Source organism: Lagopus muta, unplaced genomic scaffold (genome assembly GCF_023343835.1).
Source record: "Lagopus muta isolate bLagMut1 unplaced genomic scaffold, bLagMut1 primary scaffold_150, whole genome shotgun sequence".
In the NCBI taxonomy this organism is placed as follows: domain Eukaryota; kingdom Metazoa; phylum Chordata; class Aves; order Galliformes; family Phasianidae; genus Lagopus; species Lagopus muta.
The window spans coordinates 20,748-39,681 of record NW_026040201.1 but is presented as its reverse complement, the minus strand read 5'-3'; the positions used below and the strand labels follow the sequence as shown (position 1 = coordinate 39,681).

Genomic DNA, 18,934 nt, shown 5'->3' with positions numbered 1-18,934 from the left:
CCCAACAGGGCCAAACACTGTGAATATGGGGGGCGTTATCCTCTCCCCCCACCATTGCCAAATGTTGGTGCCCCCCCCCAAATGTGACAAAGAGGATGAGGACCCCCCCCCTCCAAATGCCTTTTGTTTTTTCTGAGGGGGTATGGGGGGGGGACAAGGAATTAAGCAGACCCTCATGTGCCCCCTCCCAGTTGTACGTAAGGGGAGTGGGAGTGCTGCCCCTCTCCCCATATTTATTGCCTCTGTGTGACCCCCTCCTCCCCCAGACCTCATTTTTTGGAGAGGACCCCAATAAAGGCTGTAACGACACCAGATGTGTGCTGTCCTGTGGAAGGGCAGAATTGTGGGGGGGAGACAATATGGGGCGGGCATTGAGGGGGGGGCAGGGGAATCCTCATGGGGCACAGAGGGTCTGGGGGTTCCTATGAGGTGGATGAGATGGGGGGCTCATGTTTTTCTTTAGGGGGGCGGGTCTTGAGGGCTCTATGGGGGGGGGGGGCAGGAAGAGTTCTAGATGGGGGAGATGGCCTTACGGGGTTGGGGGACCATATGGGGTCTCTGGGGGCTGTTCAGACCCCCATAGGGCTGAGCGTGTCGCCACCCCTTTAAATTTCGGCGCCGGGACAGCTGAGGGGCGTGGCCTTAACTAACCAACCAATGAGCAACGGGGGGGGGCGGTGCCCTTCTCGCTTCACCCAATCGGAAGGCACAATGCTCCCGAGCGGCTGCTCTCAGCCAACCCGCGCCGCCGTTGCTCCCGGTTTTTCTTTTGTTTTTTTTTTTTCGCAATCCCCAATCAGCGCCCTCCGTACTCCGGAGGGCGGGCCAATGGGAGAGCGAATTGTTGGCTGAATAGAAGGGAGGCGGGAAACCAAAATGGCGGCGGTGGCGGCGGCTGAGCGGGTCCCAGCTGAGGAGATTCCGCCGCTGACCCGGCGGAGGTGCGCGCTCGGCGGCTCCGGAACCGCCGCAAAGTGGTCATCCGGGGGCTGCCCCGCCGATGTCAGCAAGCAGGTGGGGAGCGGAGCGGGGCCTGGAGGCGGGGAGTGGGGCCTGGGGGGTTTAGGGGGTCTTGGGGGAGGCGTGGATTCCTGGGGAATGGAGCCTGGAGGGCAAGTGGGGCCTCGTTTGGGAGGGGGGGGGGGGTTTAAGGGGAATTTCTTGGGAGGGTTGAGATGGGAGCGAGGTCTGGGGATGCAGGGAGATGATTTGGGGGGGAGGGTTAAAGGAATTTGGGGGAGGGTCTGTGAGAGGAGTTGGGGGGAGAAGGGGGTCTGAGGGACAGTGGGGGAGGAGTGGGGCATGGGGGGGGACAGCGGGATCTCAACGGGGGGCTTCGGAGCTGGGGGGCTGAGGGAAGAGTGGGAATGGGGACTGGGGGGCAGTGAGATCTTTGTGAGGGGGGGATTGGGCGTGGGGGGGGGATAGTGGGGCTGAGGGGGGAGTTCTGGGGGGGGCATGGGAGGGGGGCAGTGGGGTCTCTGGGGGGGGATGGGGGTCTCTATAATGGGGTGTCATTTGGGGCTGAGGTGGGGGGGCACTGGGTTGAACCTCCAACATTTGGGGGGGTATGGGAAAGCACATCTGAACCTCCGCTCTGCAATTCCCTCTTTGCTCCGTTATGTGGGGCAGAAAATGGGCCCAATTTGGGGTGAATTGGGGGAATATTTGGGTGTGTTCCCCCCCCTTCAGGAGGTGCAAGAAATGCTGTGCGACTTTGAGCTCCAGCACTGCTTTGTGGACAGGCACAGCGGAACGGGTGAGCAGCACTAATTATGTGGGGAGAGTAATTAACGAGCAGAGAGTTGGGGGCAGAGACCCTGTAAGGCCACGGGATTTTGATCTGTGGGCCCTTTTGGGGTCCTTGGGGCTCACAGATGGCCCCACGGGTCCTGGGGGTCCTTTGGGGCCGACAGATGACCCCTAGGGCCCCTCTCACCCCCCCACATCCTTCCCCCTCAGCCTCCATCACGCTGTCAGACGCCGCCGCAGCTGAGCGCGCCCTGCAACGCCTGCAGCGCTGCACCCTGCGCCGTCACCGCCTGCACGCAGAAGTGCAGCCGTGCAGCGCCCTGCTCTGCGTGGCCCACCTGCCCCGGCATTGCAGCCAGCAGCCATGGGAAGCGTTGGTGCGGCCGTACGGCGCCGTGGGGCGGTGCTGGTTGGTGCACAGCCGGGCGTCGGGGCGCTGCAAGGGTTACGGCTTCGTGGAGTATTTGCACGAGGAGGCGGCCGCCGCGGCACAGGCTGAGCTGCAGGGCCGGGCGCTGGGTGCGCAGGTGCTGTTCGTGCGTCGGTGCGATGCAGGAGGCGAGCTGATGGAGGAGGAGGACTTGCACTCCAGGTGTTTGTGCGTGGAGGGGCTGCCCAGGGGCTACACGGATGGAGAGGGGCTCCGGAGGGTCTTCTCGGGGGTGTGCGGCCCCAAATTCTGTCAGGTACGGGGTGAGGGGGGGTGTGGGGTAGGGGGTTTCCTCCTTGGGGATATGGGGGTGCGGAGGGGCTCAGGAAGTCTTCTGGGGGTGTGTGGCCCCGAATTCTGTCAGGTGTGGGGGAGGGAGGGGCTACGGGGTGGGGGGATGGGGATGGGGAGCGGGTTTGGGGGTGGGAAGGGGGCTGGGGAATGAGCTGGGAGGGGTGCGTTGCCGAGGGGATGCGGGGATGGCGGGGGGCGCAGACATGGGGCTTTTGGGGCGGACGCTGGGTCTCACGGTCCCATGCCCACAGTTGGCCTGCGGGCCGGACGGGCAGCCACTGGGATTCGCCGTGCTGGAATTCGACTCAGCAGACGCCGCTGAACGCGTGCAGGCCGCCATGGACGGCGCTCTGGTGGGCAGCAGCCGTGTCTGCGTGTCCTTCTGCGCCCCCGGGCTGCCAGGCCACAAAATGCTGCCCGCCCTCGTTGCCGTGCGCACTGCGGTACGGCCGTGCGGGGCTCCGCTCCACGCGCACAGAAAGCTCTGAGGGGGGGCTGTGGGGGGAATGGGGCTCCGCTGGGGGATTCTGGCTGGGTTTGGGGCTCTCCTTCTCCCAGCCAACAAAATCCCACAGATGGCACTTGTGGGGGACTGGGGGTGGGAATGGGGCTCCGAGGGGCCCCACGTCGGGGAATTACGACTGAATTTGGCGTTTTACTTCTCCCACCCCAGCAAAATCCCAGAAATGGCATTTTTAGGGTCTCTCGTTAGGGAATGGGGCTCCAAACTGGGGGCTGAGTCTTCCAAAATTTGGGGATTTTTCCTCCTCCCAGCCCAGTAGAAGGCCCCCATTCATGGCGTTTTTAGGGACTCTTATGGGATTGGGTCTCGAAAGGACCCCATTAGGAACGATTTGCTCAATTTTGGCCTTTTTTGCCCCGTTTTTACAGGCTCAGAGCCGCGGCCGAGGACTCCTCCCTGACCCCACACTGCTGCAGATCCTCAGTGCCCTCCGCAGCCCCACTGCTGCCCCACTGCTGCACGGAGCCCTCGGGGGCAAACGGGGGTAAGGAAGGTGGCCCCATAGTGCCAGAGGGGTTAATGGGGTAAGGGGGGCTGCCCCATAGTATTGGGTTTTGGCCCCATAGTGCTGTGGGGCTGCCCCACAGTGCCAGAGGGCAAACAGGGTAAGGGGGCAGCCACACAGGAGTGGGGGGCTGCCCCATAGCCTTGAATGTCAGCCCCATAGCATTGGGTGTTGGCCCCGTAGCGCCGTGGGGCAGCCCCATATGTGTGTTTGTGCCCCATAGGTCTCCTCGGCGCTGCCCCATTGCTGCCCTTCTGCCCCACAGTGCTGCAGTCGGTGCTGCAGAACCCAATGCGGGTACAGGGCGTAAGAGGGGGGAGGATTTGTGGTGAAATTGGGAAATTTGGGGCAATTTTGGGCAATTGGGGACAATTTGGGGGGTTGGGGGCATTTGGGGGGAATTTGGGGAGATCTGGGGGGATGTGTGACAGTTTGGGGGAATTTGGGGCAATTTTGGGGGATTTGGAGAATGGAGGAATTTGAGGTTGGGGATGGAGGGATTTGGGGCAAAGTTGGGCAGCGTTGGGGCAATTTGAGGGGATTTGGGGAATGGAGGAATTTGAGATTGGGGGATGGAGGAATTTGGGGCGAGATCGAGCAGTTTTGGGGTGAAAAAGGTGAATTTTGGGTGCGTTGTGTTGCAGAAGCCAGGGCTGCTGGGGGAGGCACCATTGAGGGTGCTGCCCCACGGCGTCGTGGGAATGCCAACAGTGAACGCTGCGCCGCTGCTGGGGGACACCGCCACCGGTATGGCACCTTCCAGGACCTTCCCAACCCAGCCTGCGCTTCCGAGACCTTCCAGCTCTTTCCCAACCCATTCTATGGCACTACAACCTTCCAGGACCTTCCCAACCCCTGTGATGTCTTTCCACTTCCTTTCTGACTCGTTGTATGACATTCTAGGTCCATTTCAACCCGTTTTATGACCTTCCAGGACCCTCCTGATCTCTTCTGTGACCTTGCAGCACCCTTCCAACACATTATGTGACCGTTAAAGACCCTTATGACCCATTCTTTGACCTTCCGGGACCCTTTCATGCCATTCTTAGACCTCCCAGGTTCTTTCCAACCCATTCTCTGACCTATGAGGACCTTCCAGGACCCTTTCCACCGATTCTCTGACCTTCCGGGACCCTTCTGGCCCGTTCCGTGACCTTTCAGGCCCCTTCCCACCCCTTCTCTGACCTCCCAGGACCCGTTCCCACTGTATTCCCCCCCTACAGGCGGTGACGTCCCCCCGTGCCCCCCGTTGGGCGGCGTTCCCGTGGTGGCAGATCGTGACGGCCCCTTGTTGACCGCATCCCTCCTCGGCCCCACCAACAGGCGGAGCGCCGGCGCTGCTCCAAGCCCCGCGGTGAGCCTGCAGGGGGTGGCAGCACAGCGGGTTCCTTTGGAGCCCCACCTCCAGCCGTGGGGCTCAGGTCACAGCGCCCGGGTTGGGCGTCAATGGTCCTCCGAGGGCTGACGGCGCGGCGGTGGTTGCGTTGCAGGGGTCGTTGCTGGGGGAGCCACCGAAGGACTTCAGGATTCCCCGCAACCCCTACCTCAATCTGCGCAGCCTGCTGCCGCCCAGCATCACCGGTCAGACCCACAGCACTGCCCCATAGCACTCCGCAAAGCCCCACAGCTCCAGCCCTGTAATACCCACAGCACCCCACTGCTGAGCCCCGTAACTCTGCAGCACCCCACAGTTCTGCTCCATAATGCCCCGTAGCGCCCCACAACTCTGCCCCGCTCCATCCCCACAGCACCCCATAGCACCCCACTCTGCCCCATAACACCCCGTAGCGCTGCCCCATAGCGCAGCCCCATAGCACTCTTCCTCCCCCCCAGGCATCGCTGCCCCCCAGGCGTTGGCGCTGCCACCCCACAGCATTTTGGGCACCGGCCCCACAGCGCGGATCTCATCAGCCCTCAGAGAGCCACTGCTGCCATCACCTGGAGCCACCACTGAGGGGGTACGTGTGGGGCTGCCCCACAGATCCCCCTCTGCCCTGTAGATCCTTCCCTGAACCCCACAGATCCCCATTTTGCCCACCTACATCATGTCCCCCCACATTGTGTCCCCTTTCCCCCCAGACCCCCATCGTTCCCCCCACGCTGCCAGCATCGCACAGTGCCCCACCCAAGGTGAGACCCTCCCCAGTTTCATATGGGCTTATGCGGGGGGCTGGGGGGGCGCTCTATTGAGGGGGGGTCTATAATGGGGTCACGGGGAGATCTATGGGGAGGTTTGGGGGGGGCTCTATTAGGGAAGGCTCTATTGGGGGGGCTTTATTAAGGGGGGTCTATTGAGGGGGGGACTCTATGAGGGGGCTTTATAGGGGAGTCTGAGGGGGGCTGTATGGGGGTGTCTGGGGGTCTTTATTGGGGGATTCTGTGGGGGAGGGGGGAGCACTGAGATGTTGGGGTGTAAACATGCCCCCCCTTCTATATTGCAGACCCCCGTGCCTCCCCCCCCCAAAAGGACGTGGTCTCAGCTGCTGCCCCCCCCCCGAGCGGAGCCCTGAGGGCTGCTATGTGGGGCAGCACTCCCAGGGCCTGGGGGGGCACTACGCCGACTCCTATCTGAAGCGGAAACGCATCTTTTAAGGACCCCCCCCCCCCCCCCCCCCCCCCCAATAAATTACCCCTCCCTCCAAATTACCCCCCCCCCCCCCCCCCCGTTGATCTCAATATCATGAAAACTGATTCTTTTTTAATTATTTTTTCCCTCTTTTGGGGTGTTTTTTAAGGCATGGCTGTGCCCCCCCCTTACCCTCCCTCCCCATTCCACAAAGTGGGGAGGTGGGAGTCAGACCCTCTATTCCCCTCCCCCCCCCCCAAGGGAAAATCCCCATTCTGGGGCCATTTCTCCCAATTTTAGGGCTGTCCCCCCCCCCATTTTGGGACCCACGTTCCTCCCCAAAGGCACAGTGTGTGTGTGGGGGTGTCAGACCCTCTTCCCCCCCCCCCTCCCCCCATGTTTCCCCTATGGCTCAAAGTATCGGGGGGGGGGGTCACAACCTCTGCCCCCCCGCCTTTTGAAGATCCCCATTTTGGGGCCAATTCTCCTTTTTTTGGGGCCATTTCTCCCTATTTTAGATCCTCCACACCCCCACTTTTTTGGGAGAGGTCCACCCCTTAATTCCCCCCCTTCCAATATCGCAGCACACGGAGCTCCATTTGGAGATGGGGGATCACGTTTTATGTCCCTGCCCCACGCTCCTCGCCTTAACTGCTGGTTTTTTTTGGGGGGGGGGGGAGTTGAGAGGAAGCAGGAATTGTGCCGGTCGACCACCCCCTCCCTCTCCTGTTTTATTTCCGTTACATTTCAGTGTGTTTCTTTTTGCTGGGGGGTGGGGGCACACTCCTCATTCCCCCCCCCCCAAGGGATGAACTCTTCTCAAAGTAAAGCTATATTTATATCAACCCCCCAACTTTGCTTTGGTCTCATTATTTCTAATGCCCCTCCTCCCCCCCCCCAACTTTGCCTATTGGATCGCCATAGTGCCCCCCCTTCCATTCTAGGACCCCTGTGTGTCCCCCCATTATCCATGGAACCCCTTGTCGTCGTCCCCCCTCATTTCTGGGATCCCCTGTGTTGTCGCCCCCCCACCTGCAAGGTACCACACTGCGTGCGCCCCCCGCATTTCGCATATAGGCCCCCCATCCCCGTTCAATTGTTGGCCATTGAGCCCTACGCCACGCCTCCTCCATTTGTTCCTATGGAGCTTTAAGCCACGCCCCCTTTGGTCCCCGTTTGAGCTTTGAGCCACTTCCGCCGCAGTCTGATGACGCTTCAGTCACGCGGTGCGGTCACGTGGCGCCCAACATGGCCGCCCCCATGGGGGCGCTGTGGCGGCGGTTGCTGCGCAGCACTGCGGCGCGGGGTTTGTGCGGGACCGCGGCGGCGGAGGAGCCCGAAAGAGCCGTGTGGGTGCGGGGCGGGGGCGGGGAGGTGCGGGAGGGGGTCCCAGAGTGGTGCTGACTGCCCCCTCCATGTCCTTTCCGTAGGGTGAACGTGGTGTTCGTGGACAGTGCGGGGCGGAGGGTGGAGGCGCGGGGCCGCGTGGGGGACAACGTGCTACAGCTCGCCAGGGAGTGCGGGGTTCCTATTGAGGGTACGGGGGGGGGCGGGGTTCCTATGGGGGGGGTTGCGGGGGGGTCTGGAGGTGAGGGGTTTTTGTAGGGGATGCGGGGTTCCTATAGAGGATGCAGGAATAGGGGTGTGGGGCTCCTATGGGGGATCCGGAGTGTGGTGGGGGGTTACGGGGTTCCCGTGGGGGTTATGGGATGCGGGGTTCCTATAGGGGTATGGGGGGCTGTCGGAGGTTGTGGGGTGTGGGAATGGGAGAGGAAGCAGGAATTGTGCCAGGCGTTGGGAGCAGGATTGGGATTAGGGGTGGCACTGGGAGTGGGATTAGAACTGGGAATGGGTTTGGGGGGCTGAAACCGGATCAGGAATGGGACTGGGAATGGGGGAGGGGGGCGGTCCTGGGTGTTCACGTTTCCCCCCCCCCTTCCCCCCTCCACCCATAGGGGCTTGTGAGGCATCCCTGGCGTGCTCCACGTGCCACGTTTACGTCAGCACCCCACACCTGGAGCGTCTGCCCCCCCCCAGCGAGAGGTAACCCCCTCCCCACCAAAGACTCCCTGAGACCCCCCTCCCCAAATGAGCCCCCCCCCTATTTTTGTGCTCCCTCAAATCCCCCTATCATCGCCACCCCATCCCCCTCCCCAGTGTTCCTTCCCACTTAATAACTTAATTAATTTCTTTGCCCCCCCCCACCTTAGGGAGGAGGACCTCCTGGATACAGCCCCGCAGCTGCGCGTGGAGTCGCGGCTGTGCTGCCAGCTGACGCTCCTCCCGTCGCTGGAGGGCGCTGTCTTCACTCTCCCGCGCGTCACCCGCAACTTCTACGTGGACGGCCACGTCCCCAAAGGGCACTGACAGGAGCTGGGGGGGGGGACGGAACACCCCCCCCCTCCCCCAATATAATGGGATGGAGACCCCCACCCCAAAATAAAATGTAATGGGAAGTGGGGTCACCGCCCCCCCCACTAAAATAAAGTATGTTAGAAGTGATGAAGATGCAGAGCTCCCCCCCTCCCCCCAGATATAATGGGATTGGATGGAGACCCCTCCCAAAAAATAAAATACATTGACAGCAATGGAGATGAGGACCCTCCCCTCCCAAATATAATGAGATATAATGGGATGGAATGGGGACACCCCCTTAAATAAAATGTTATGGGGACCCCCCGAGCTGATGGTGTTGGGTTTCTTTTTTTTGGATGTGGGGGGGTGGGACCCATAGGACCCCTCCCCTCGCCCGCCCCATGGATCCCATTGCCCCATAGGGCCCCACTCCCCTCCCCTCCCCCTCACAGCTGCGGCTGATTTAAAGCCGATTTGGTACCGCTGTGATCCGGTTCTGTTGCCGGTTTGGTTCCCTTCTCGCCTCACTTCAGCCTCCGTTTGAGTCCCGGTTCGGGTCGGTCCTATCCTGGCTGGGTTCCGTCCCGGTTCGGTTCGGATTCCGGTTCTGTCCCATCCCTGTTGGGTTTCCCGGTTCGGGTCTCGGTTTGGTGTGGCTGAGTTTCCCGGTTCCGTTCCTGATCCGGGTCGGGTCCGGTTCGGTCCCATCCCCGTTGGGTTTCCCGGTTCGGTTCGGGAGCGGCGCTGGAGTTCGCAGAACATCCAACAACGCACGGAAACGGAGCGCGGAGGGGGGGGGGGCACCGGGAACAGGTGGGGGGGAGCGGGGAAATGGGGGGGGGGGGGGGGGGGGAAGGAAATAAGGGGGAAAAGTAGAAGGGAAGGAGGAAAAGGGGGGAAATAATGAGGAAAAGGGGGGAAAGCGGGGGGAAAGAAAAAAAGTACGAGGAAAAGTAGGGGGGTGGGGAAAACAGTGAGGAAGTCAGGAAATGGGGGGGAGGGAGGAAATAATGGGGAAAAGTTGGGGGGGTAGTAGGGAAATGAGGGGGGGAAATGGGGGCAGAAGGGGGGGAAAATGGGGGGGAGAAGGAAATAATGGGTAAAAGTTGGGGGGGGAGAGAAAATGTGGAAAAGTGGGGGGGAATAGAGGAGGAAATGTGAAGGGAAAACGGGGGAAATTATGGGGGGGGAAGGGGGGTGCGCGGCCAGGATCTGTCTCTAATCCCCCACTTCTCTTCACAGCGCGCCCCCCGGGACCCCCCCACGCCCTCCCAGCATTGGGGATGGGGATGCCCTGAGCCTCATCAGCCTCCAATGTTGGGAGACCCCCCCTCTTTTGAGGACCCCCCCTCTTTTGGGCACACCCCCGGGCATCGTTTTGGGCACCCCTCCGGCTATCGATTTGGGGACCCCCCCTCACTTGGATAGCGATTTGGGGACCCCTTGGGGGACCCCCCCCGATCTGGGGACCCCTTTGGGAAGCCCTTTAGGGACCCCCCCGATTTCAGGGACTTCCCCACTTTTGGAGTCCCTTTTGGAAACCCCCAATTTGGGGACCCCTGAATCTTTGGGAACAGTTTTAGGATCCACCCCTCTTTTGGAGACCCCTATAGAACCCCTCCCACTTTTGGAGACCCCCAATTTGAGGACCCCCCCGGACCCTAGCGCCCTTTTGAAGTCCCCTTTGAAGACACCCTCGCATACGGAACCCCTCCCACTTTTGGAGACACCCAGTTTGGGCCCCTCTACTCCTTTGGGGACCCCTATAGGACCCCCCTCATCTTTGGAGACCCCTTTGGGCCCCTCCCCACTTTTGGAGACACCCAGTTTAAGGACCCCCCCGGATCCCCCCACCCTTTCTAATTCCCCCTCGAAGACCCCCAACTTAGGGACCCCCTCCCCTTCCCGCCCCCCCCGCCGCAAATCGCGCACCCCCCGGCGCGGGGCGGACCCCCGGGACCCCTCATTCCGTGGGGTCACCTTCAGCCTTCGTTTGGGCCCCCTCCCTAGCAGGGCCGATGGTGGAGGGGGGCTCCTCATCACTGCCCACCGCAGGTCAGCACCCTTGGATGCCCCCCCCATAACCTCCACATGCCCCCCGCCCCCCCCCCCCCCAAATGTCCTCGTGTTCCCCACCCCCCCCACAGCGTCCCCTTGTGTCCCCCACCCCCCATGTGCCCCTCCCCCACAACTTCCCACAGCCCCATGTGCCCCCCTAGTCCCCCCCATAAACCTAATGTGTGCCCCCATATGTGCTCCTCATAATCCCCCTCCCAAATACCCACTTGAGTCCCCCCCATAACCCCCATGTGCCCCCCCCTCAAATATCCCCATACGCCCTCCCCAACCCCAATGTCTCCCCCTCCAAATATCCCCCTTTGACACCCCCTAACACCCCTCCCTCCCCAACATCCTCCCCTCTCTCCACAGCTTCGGCGCCCCCCGCGGCCCCCCCGCGCACCGCCGACCCCCGAAGGTGAGGAAGGGGGCGGGGAGCAGCTCCGAAGACGAACGCAGTGCCCCCCCCGCTCCAGGTACGTTGTCCTTTAACTGGGGGAGGAAGCGAGGGGGCATAAACCAGCGGTGCCCCCCCTTACTTTGTTCCGCCCCCCCCTTAGGGCCCCCCCCGCGAAGCTGCGCCTCCTGCAAAACCCAACGGACCCCATTATGGCGAGCGGCAGAGAATGGGACCCCGCTGTGCAACGCCTGCGGGATCCGGTGAGGGGGGCACCCCATAAATCCTCCCCCAAATAAAACCCAAAGGGGGCACCGCCATAACCCCCTTCCCCCCCCAAACCCAAATAAAACCAGAAGGGGGGAGGGGGACCCCCATATCTACCCCCACTCCCAATATATGATCCTAATGGAGACAAAATACCACCCTACTTAATATTAAACAAACCCTAATTAATATTAATATCGCTCTTAATTACCCCCCACACACACCAGGTACCGGAAGTACCGCCGACGCTGTCGCCGCTGTTGGAGCGTCCCGAGAAGGAGCGCCCTCCCCCCGCCTGCGGCGCGGTGCCCCCAGTGCGGGGCTGAAGACCCCCCTCGGGGAGGGGATGTTCATATGGACCCCCCCCAGGAGTGAGAACGGGCCTCCCCCACCCGCAGGAGTGATAATGGGGAGCAGATGGGCTCCCCCCTAAGGAAAGGGGCTGAGAATGGACTTCCCCCCCCCAGATTAATAATGGGGGGCAATGGACCCCCCCAGGACTGACAATGGGGGCAGTAACGGACCCCCCGCCCCTGAGGAGTGGGGTTATGGGGTGGGATTTGGGGGTCCTGTTTGTGGCTATGGGGCAGGGGTGCGGGGCGGAGTTCGGGGGTCCCCATTGGATGCTATGGGAGTAGGGGGCGGGCGTACGGAGGGGGTGGGATTTGAGGTTTCCCATTGGTCGCTATGGGGTGAGGGCGGGGCGTTCTTTCCCATGTGATCCCGCCCCCTCCACCCCCACTCCACCCCTCCACCCCCCCGAGAAGTGACGGCGGCAGCGCAGCGCCGGCACCGCGTGGTACCAGCACTGTCAGCACCGGCACTGTCAGCATCAGTGTCACCAGCAGCCACCAGCACTGTCACCGCTGCCACCATCACTGGGATTGTCACCGTTGCTGCCATCACCGCTGCCAGGTTGGTCACCATCACTGCTGTCACCATCACTGCTGGCACCAGAGTTGTCACCATCACCAGGGCTGCCACCATCGCCACTGTCATCGTCACTGGGATTGTCACCATCACTGCAGTCACCACTGCTCAGTTTGTCACCATCACCTTGCATACACAGCACGGCGGTACAGGTGCGGTGAGTTGGGGGGGCGCCCACGTGCAATGCACACCCACATGCAAAATGCGCTCACACCCACGTGCAATGCACGCCCACACACACGCAGTGCACAGCCAGGTGCACACGCATTGCACGCCCTCGTGCACACTCACCCCCCCACGCGTGGCCGTGTCCCCGTGCGTTGCACGCAGCCCACGCTTTGCACACCCACACATCACAGCGCTGCGTTTGCACGTGGGGGTGTGAAGGGGGAGGGGGGAGCTGCTGTGTGAGCCTTCAACCTCCCCTCCTCATCCTCACCCCGTCCCTGACCTTCCTCCGCTCCTCATCCTTGCCCCTATTCCTGCCCATTGCCTTCATCCCCTCCTCATCCTCCCCCCCATTCCTGTCCATGACGTTCATCCCCAACCTTCCTCCCCTCCTTATCCTCACCCCCATCCTCATCCCTATTACCATGCGAAGCTTCATCCCCTCCTCATCCTCGTCCCCTATTCCTACCCATAGCTTTCCTTCCCTCCTCATCCTCACTCCTATCCCCATAACCTTCATCCCCTCTTCATCCTCATCCCCTCCCTCCCCCCCTCAGCACTGACGGGACCCCATGGCTGCCCCCCAAGCGGCCGCAAAGCTGCTGCCCCCCCTCCTCCTGGCACTCGCAGGTAATGGGGATGGGGATGGGGCAATCTGGGGGGGGTCCCTATATTTGTTAGTATGTAGGGGGGTGGACACAACCCTGACCTGATGGGGCACGGGACGCTGCTCTGGATTTGGGGTCCTGGTTTGCTGCTGGGGCTGTTTGGGTCTGGGATCCTACTTTGGGGTCAGGGTCCCACTTTGGACCAAAGGCCCCATTTGGGTCTGGGGTCTCACCCTGACCCCAGCATCCCATTTGGGTCTGTGGTCTCCCATTGGTCTGAAGGCCCCATTTGGGGTCTGCCAGCCCCCTCAGCCACTTTCTGGGTCCGCTCGTGGCCGCGTGTCGCCGTGGTTCCGTTCGGCGGTTCGGTGCCCATCAACTGCAGTCGCGGTTTCTGCCCGGGTCTCGCGGTGCCACCGGAGCTGAGCTGGGCGCTGGGCAGCACCGCCGGGCCGGGCGGCCGCCGCTGGAGGACCTTCGTCCTCACCAACATCACCGAATGGGAGCCGGAGCCGGCGCTGTGCCGAGCGCAGTGCGGGGACAGCAGTGCCAACAGCAGCACTGCCATCATCGTGTACAGTGAGATGGGGGGATTGGGACTGGGGAGGGATGGGGATTGGGGCGTGATTGGCTTTGGGTGCGATTGGGAGTGGGGTAGGATGGAATTGGAGTGGGGGGGATTGGGATGGGACTGGGATTGGGGTGGGGATAGGGATGGGATGGGATTGGGATGGGATATAGGGTTGGGAATGGGATTTGGATGGGGATGTGGTTGGGCCAGCACTCTCATGGGGCTGGGATTGGGACGGGGAGGATGGGGTATAGGGTTGGGATTGGGGTTAGGATTGGGATGGTATGTTGGGATTGGGATGGGATATAGGGTTGGGATTGGCTGCAGGCAGATCTGCGACGCCCCCCTCTCCCCGCTCTGCTCTGCCCTCATAAGAGCAGCCAGACTGGGTGCATTTGGACGCGGTGCCGGCGGTGCCAGTGGGTGCCGCGGTGACCCTGCGGTGCCACGTGGCCGAGTGCGCCCCGCTGGCCAACCTGACGGTGACGCTGCGTCGCGGCACAGAGACCCTCAGCACCCACAGCTTCCCCGCCGCCCCCGGCAGCGCCGCCGTCACCGTCAGCCACGCGCTGACCGCCGGGCCCGGCGACCACGGCCAGCCGGTGCGCTGCCACGCCGAGCTCTCCCTGCGCCCGCATGGGCCGCTCTTCGCCCGCGCCGCGGCGCCCATCCGGCTATCGGTGTACGGTGAGGGCAGCACCACGGGATCCCAATCTCTGATCCAGTCCCAATCCATGTCCCTATTCCAATCTTAATTCCAATCTCTATCCCAATTTCAAACAAGATCCAATTCCAATCCCAATCTAATCCCATCACGATCACCATGTCATCCCCATTCCCATCCAATCCCATTTCCATCCCAATTTCATCCCCATTTCCATCCCCACCCCCCTATGCTCTCGCCTGTGGCTCTCAGCCCCCCTCACAATGCCTCCCCCCCTGCCCCAGCCCTCCCAGATCCCCCCCAGCTGTTCTCCCCTCCGCACCTTGAAGCCGACACCGCAGCGGCCAGCAGCTGCCGCGTGCTGGGCGCCTTCCCGGTGGAGGAGACCCGCGTGGTGCTGGCGCTGGATGGGGACCCTTTGGAGACGGAGGTGACGGCGACAGCGGAGGCAGTGATGGCCGTGGCTCAGATCAACGCCCGCACCGTGGGGCACCGCGAGCTCAGCTGCACCGCCGCTGTGGGCGCAGCAGAACAGACGGCACGGGCGCTGATCCACGTTTACCGTATGGACAGAACTGAATCTTGTGGATCCCAGCCCCATAGATCCAAATCCCGAGACCCCAACCCTGAGATCCCACCCCAGCACGCAACCCGAAATGGATCAGATGGTTGGACTTAGGGCCATAGAGATCTTCCCCATCCTTAATGATTCCATGACTTAAGGCTTCCAAAATCCACCCCCCAATCCCATGGGGCACCCCACCACTGCCACCTCCCACCTGCAACCCCCAGACCACCACCCCCATGTGCGCTCCACCCCAAAACCCCAAATCCCACAGCCACCCCTCCCACCCTGATCACCCCAGCCCCCCTCTCACCCCATAGGATTCCCAGCACCCACCCTGGAGCTGAGCCCGGTGCCTGCGGGTCTCCCGGTGTCGGTTTGGTGCCGCTCGGCGCCTGCCGACCCCCCCTCGGTGCGGCTGCAGCTGCGTGATGCCGATGGCGGGGTCCTGGCCGAGGGTCCCCAGCCAGCGCTGGAGCTGCGCGTGGTGCCCCAGCGGGAGGACGATGGGCGCTGGTTTGGGTGCAGCGCCCGCCTGGCCCTGGGGGACGACGTGGTGACCAAAGAAGCCGAGGGGAGGCTGACGGTGCTCTGTAAGTCCCTGCCGTGGTCCCTGTTGGCCCCATATGCGGTTGGGACGAGAGTGGGGAGGAGGGGGAATGTTTGGGGTGGTCCCCTTCCTGTCCCATCGCCATCCCTATTCTGTCCTCATTCTCATCTCAATGCCAATTCCCGTTCCTCGCCTCCGTCCCATTCCACATACATTTTCACCTCTGTCTCCATCCAACCCCTCACCCTCCACCCCCCCTTCCACCCCAACCCCACCCTCCCAATCCTATCCTATCCCATCTCCATCTCGCCCCACTCCTCCCATCTCACTCCTCCCGTGTCCATCCAACCCTGCATCCATCCCATCCCCCCGACCCCCCTCCTCCCATCACATTTTCTTCCCCAGACCCCCCTGAGATGGACTCTACCTCCTGCCCCACATCCCTCACATGGTTGGAGGGCACAAGGGAAACTCTCTCCTGTGGGGCCGCTGGTAACCCCACACCCATCGTCACCTGCACCCACCGCGGTGACCCCCCCAGCACCGCTGGACCCATCCTGGTCACCCGGTCCCACGCCGGGATCTACCACTGCAATGCCACCAACAGCGTGGGGACACGGAGCCGCATTGTCACCGTCCGTGTGGAGTGTGAGTGGGGCGAGTGGGGGGCACTGCAGGGGGCATTAGGGATGAATGGGGTGGTGGCATTGGGGGGGCTCAGGTTAGTTGTGGGTCTGGGTGATGCCAAATATGGACATATTTTATTGGGGAAGGTAGGAATGTGGGGTGAGGGGGATTGGCTTGGGGCTAAAAGGGGCAGATTTGGGTCCGATGTGGGGTGAAATTCTTCCTCTTGAGGTGGGGGGGGGGAGTCTGAGGGGATCCCACAGTTGGCTGGGTGGGATTTGGGTACCAAATAGGCAGGGGGCAAAATTGGGGGGAACCTTGAGGTCCCAACTGGAAATTGTAGTTCTGTAATTATGTGATTATGGGAGTCTCTAATTAATTATGCGATTGTGCGATCCCGCGATTTGCTGATCCCGTGATTCAGTGATTCGGTGATCCCGTGAGTCTCCAATTCCACCTTCTGTTGATCCCACAACTCACCGATCCCACGATTCGATGACCCCATGCTTCCCTCCTCACCTCCCTTACCCCCAGATGAGCCCTCGCTGTCGGAGCTCGGCTGCCCGGCGCACCGCACGTGGCTGGAAGGGCAGCGCTGGGAGCTGCCGTGCAGCGCCGATGGGGACCCCACGCCCACCACGCACTGCGCCCGCCATGGGAGACCCCCGGGGGATGAGGATGGCCGCACCGTCAGCCGCAGCGACGCCGGGCGTTACGTCTGCACTGCCACCAACCGGCACGGGTCGGCGCGGCGCAGCGTCGACGTCACCGTCGAGTGTGAGTGGGGAAATGGGGTGCTGAGTTTGTGCGGGGAGTGCCGTTGTGTCTGGGCCAGGGGTGCCGTTGTGACCGGGTCAGGGATGCCGTGTCTGTGCCAGTAGTGCCACCGTCATCGTGCCAGGGATGCTGCGTTTGTGCCCAGATTGCCATACCCATGCCAAGGATGTCACCATGTTCGTATTAGGAGTGTCACATCCACACTGTGGCCAAAGTGGAGATGCCATGGCTCTACCAAGTTGGGAATGTCGTGACCCTACCATGACCAAGCCAGGGATGCCATGAACACCCAGGAACACCGTGACCGTGCCGGTGCCGCTGTCGGTGCCATCATGGTTCCCCTTCCTCCCCTCAGACCAACCCAGCATTGGCGATGCCGACTGCCCAGCGCGGCGGCTGTGGGTGGAGGGCACAGCGGCGGAGCTGGAATGCAACGCCAGTGGGAATCCCCCCCCCAGTGTAGCTTGCTCCAAACTGGGGGACCCCCACCCCCCCCCTGGCAGTGCCAATGTCACCCGTGCCCACGCCGGCACCTACCAATGCCAGGCCACCAACGTGCATGGCACGGCACTGCAGAATGTCACCATCACTGTGGAGTGTGAGTGGGGTGATGGGGGGAGGGCCTGGGAGGGGTGATTTGGGGGTGGGGGTTTTGGGAGGGAGTAAAATGAGGAGTTGGGGTAAAGATGGGGGACTTGGGGGTTTCTGGGGGTAAAAAATGAGGGGTTGGAGGTAAAGATGGGGAAGTTGGGGGTTTTGGGGGGGGAAATGGGGGAATTGAAAGGTAAACATGGGGTTATAAGAGGGATAAAAATAGGAGGTAGGGGGGTAAAAATTGGAGGTTGGGGGTTTTGGGGGGTGTAAAAAATGAGGTGTTGGTGATTTAGGGGGTAAAAATCGGGGTTTTGGGGGGTTTAAAAATGGGGGCTTTGAGGTTTGGAGGATCAGAAAAGAAGGAAACCGATGGGTTTGGGTTCCCGGATCGCCATTTCTGGGGGACGGCTTGAGGCTGGAAGGGAAAAGAAGGGAAAGCGAGGGGATGTTTTGGGGCTCAAAGGGGCCCTTTTGGGTTTTCCCTCCCGCACAGACAGTCCTGCAGCCCTCACCCTCCGCGTGCTGCCGTCCCCCAACGTGAGCCACGGCAGCAGCTTCAGCGTGGAGTGCGGCGCCGAGGGCGTCCCGACTCCCACCTTTGGGTGGGCGCTGCCCCCTGCCCCCAACCTGCGCTTCGGGGCCGACAACCGGTCGGTAGAGGTGGAGAACGCGGCGGCCGTCAATCGCGGCCGCTACACCTGCATGGCTGTCAACCGGCACGGCCGGCGCGTGGGCAGCGTGGTGGTGAGCGTGGATGGTGAGCCCTGGGGGACAGAGGGGTGGTGTCACCAGTGGGGTGTCGATGTCACCGCTGCGGTCTCCCCTGCGTGCCATCACCACGAAGGTGCCACAGTTGAAGTGTCACTGGAGTGTTGTTGGCATGGTGTTGAAGCCACCGGTGCCACACCGTCGTTCCGCTGTCCCCGCAGAGAGCCGGCTGTCCCTGCTGCTGTCCCTGTCCCTGCTGGGTTCTGTCACCGTGCTGGCAGCGGCTGCATGGGGCATTTATTACATGAAGACCACTGCCTGCAAGAAGGGAGAGTACAACGTGCGTGATGCTGAGGGCTCCTCTGAGGCCTCCCGCCTGCACCGGGGGGACAGTGGGGGACAACGGGAGCTGTTTGGGATCCCTCTCACCCCCACCTGAGGAACCTCGGCACCCGGGACCCCCAGAGCACATGGAGGTGGAAACAGTGTGGTGACACCTGGCCCGAGGGATGGTGGTGGGGGTCACCATGCTGTGCCCGTGGGGGTGGTGGTGACTGTCATCATATTGTCCGCAAGAAGCTGTGTTGGTTGTCGTCGTATGTCCCCAAGAAATGGTGTTGGATGTGCCCAAGAAACAGCGTTGGATGTCACTGTGCTGTTGGATGTCCTCAATTAACAGTGTTGAATGTCACCATATTGTCCCCAAAGAACAGTGTTAGATGTCACATAAACTGTCCTCAAGGAACAGACTTGGATGTCACCAAACTGTCTCCAAGGAATGGTGCTGGATGTCACCAAATGTCCCCAAGGAGCAACGCTGGTGTCATTGCTCCATCCCCATGGGTTGGTGTTGGATTCAGCCCAATTTGTGGCCAATGCCGTTTTTTAACTGCTTTGCTTTGCATTTTATGGAGGTTATTGGGAAGGGGGGGAAGGAGGCAAGGAATGCAAATTAAAAATAAAATTTTTATTGAGAAGGACGAAAGTGGAGCCACGGCCTGGTCCCAAACTCCTCCCCCTACCCC

General features: G+C 61.7%; 4 protein-coding genes across 12 annotated transcripts; all 4 read left to right on the top strand.

Annotated features, from left to right (window-relative positions):
• Positions 1-601: 601 nt before the first annotated feature.
• RAVER1 (ribonucleoprotein, PTB binding 1) lies at positions 602-6,101 on the top strand. Of its 3 annotated transcripts, none has more exons than XM_048932914.1 (12): positions 605-1,014; positions 1,693-1,759; positions 1,963-2,438; positions 2,728-2,919; positions 3,368-3,483; positions 3,729-3,810; positions 4,149-4,251; positions 4,728-4,858; positions 4,995-5,085; positions 5,338-5,462; positions 5,584-5,634; positions 5,946-6,101. In XM_048932914.1, exons 1-12 carry the CDS (start codon positions 877-879, stop codon positions 6,012-6,014), a joined length of 1,641 nt encoding a protein of 546 aa, XP_048788871.1. In that variant the 5' UTR covers positions 605-876; the 3' UTR covers positions 6,015-6,101. The 3 variants fall into 3 exon arrangements, with proteins under 3 accessions (XP_048788873.1, XP_048788871.1, XP_048788872.1); XM_048932915.1 differs by having other exon boundaries at positions 607-1,014; positions 3,729-3,801; XM_048932916.1 differs by lacking the exon at positions 2,728-2,919 and having other exon boundaries at positions 602-1,014.
• A 1,095-nt stretch (positions 6,102-7,196) lies between these two features.
• FDX2 (ferredoxin 2) lies at positions 7,197-8,752 on the top strand. Its single transcript, XM_048932918.1, has 4 exons — positions 7,197-7,417; positions 7,501-7,607; positions 8,026-8,113; positions 8,281-8,752. The coding sequence occupies exons 1-4, from the start codon at positions 7,278-7,280 to the stop codon at positions 8,435-8,437; spliced, it is 492 nt and encodes a 163-aa protein (XP_048788875.1). The 5' UTR covers positions 7,197-7,277; the 3' UTR covers positions 8,438-8,752.
• ZGLP1 (zinc finger GATA like protein 1) lies at positions 8,520-11,727 on the top strand. The gene is made up of 6 exons (XM_048932913.1): positions 8,520-8,526; positions 8,971-9,238; positions 9,668-10,480; positions 10,856-10,959; positions 11,044-11,143; positions 11,375-11,727. Exons 1-6 carry the CDS (start codon positions 8,520-8,522, stop codon positions 11,520-11,522), a joined length of 1,440 nt encoding a protein of 479 aa, XP_048788870.1. The 3' UTR covers positions 11,523-11,727.
• Positions 11,728-11,946: 219 nt separating this feature from the next.
• ICAM5 (intercellular adhesion molecule 5) lies at positions 11,947-18,904 on the top strand. Of its 7 annotated transcripts, none has more exons than XM_048932923.1 (11): positions 11,947-12,062; positions 12,803-12,875; positions 13,157-13,432; positions 13,800-14,111; positions 14,373-14,651; positions 14,974-15,246; positions 15,609-15,851; positions 16,365-16,607; positions 16,963-17,205; positions 17,665-17,958; positions 18,131-18,904. In XM_048932923.1, the coding sequence occupies exons 2-11, from the start codon at positions 12,818-12,820 to the stop codon at positions 18,346-18,348; spliced, it is 2,439 nt and encodes an 812-aa protein (XP_048788880.1). In that variant the 5' UTR covers positions 11,947-12,062; positions 12,803-12,817; the 3' UTR covers positions 18,349-18,904. The 7 variants fall into 7 exon arrangements, with proteins under 7 accessions (XP_048788880.1, XP_048788877.1, XP_048788879.1 ...); XM_048932922.1 differs by lacking the exon at positions 11,947-12,062 and adding an exon at positions 12,114-12,229; XM_048932920.1 differs by having other exon boundaries at positions 12,013-12,062; positions 12,803-13,432; positions 18,131-18,903.
• The last annotated feature ends 30 nt before the right edge of the window (positions 18,905-18,934 follow it).

Coding starts and splice junctions, on each gene's coding strand:
- RAVER1 (XM_048932914.1), top strand. CDS start 877: ATGGCGGCGGTGGCGGCGGCTGAGCGGGTCCCAGCTGAGGAGATTCCG. Junction 1,760..1,962: donor GGACAGGCACAGCGGAACGG/GTGAGCAGCACT, acceptor CTTCCCCCTCAG/CCTCCATCACGCTGTCAGAC. Junction 5,086..5,337: donor GCTGCCGCCCAGCATCACCG/GTCAGACCCACA, acceptor CCTCCCCCCCAG/GCATCGCTGCCCCCCAGGCG.
- FDX2 (XM_048932918.1), top strand. CDS start 7,278: ATGACGCTTCAGTCACGCGGTGCGGTCACGTGGCGCCCAACATGGCCG. Junction 7,608..8,025: donor GTGCGGGGTTCCTATTGAGG/GTACGGGGGGGG, acceptor CTCCACCCATAG/GGGCTTGTGAGGCATCCCTG. Junction 8,114..8,280: donor CTGCCCCCCCCCAGCGAGAG/GTAACCCCCTCC, acceptor CCCCCACCTTAG/GGAGGAGGACCTCCTGGATA.
- ZGLP1 (XM_048932913.1), top strand. Junction 10,481..10,855: donor CTCATCACTGCCCACCGCAG/GTCAGCACCCTT, acceptor CTCTCTCCACAG/CTTCGGCGCCCCCCGCGGCC. Junction 11,144..11,374: donor TGCAACGCCTGCGGGATCCG/GTGAGGGGGGCA, acceptor CACACACACCAG/GTACCGGAAGTACCGCCGAC.
- ICAM5 (XM_048932920.1), top strand. CDS start 12,958: ATGGGGCACGGGACGCTGCTCTGGATTTGGGGTCCTGGTTTGCTGCTG. Junction 14,112..14,372: donor CATCCGGCTATCGGTGTACG/GTGAGGGCAGCA, acceptor CCCCTGCCCCAG/CCCTCCCAGATCCCCCCCAG. Junction 16,608..16,962: donor CGTCGACGTCACCGTCGAGT/GTGAGTGGGGAA, acceptor TCCTCCCCTCAG/ACCAACCCAGCATTGGCGAT.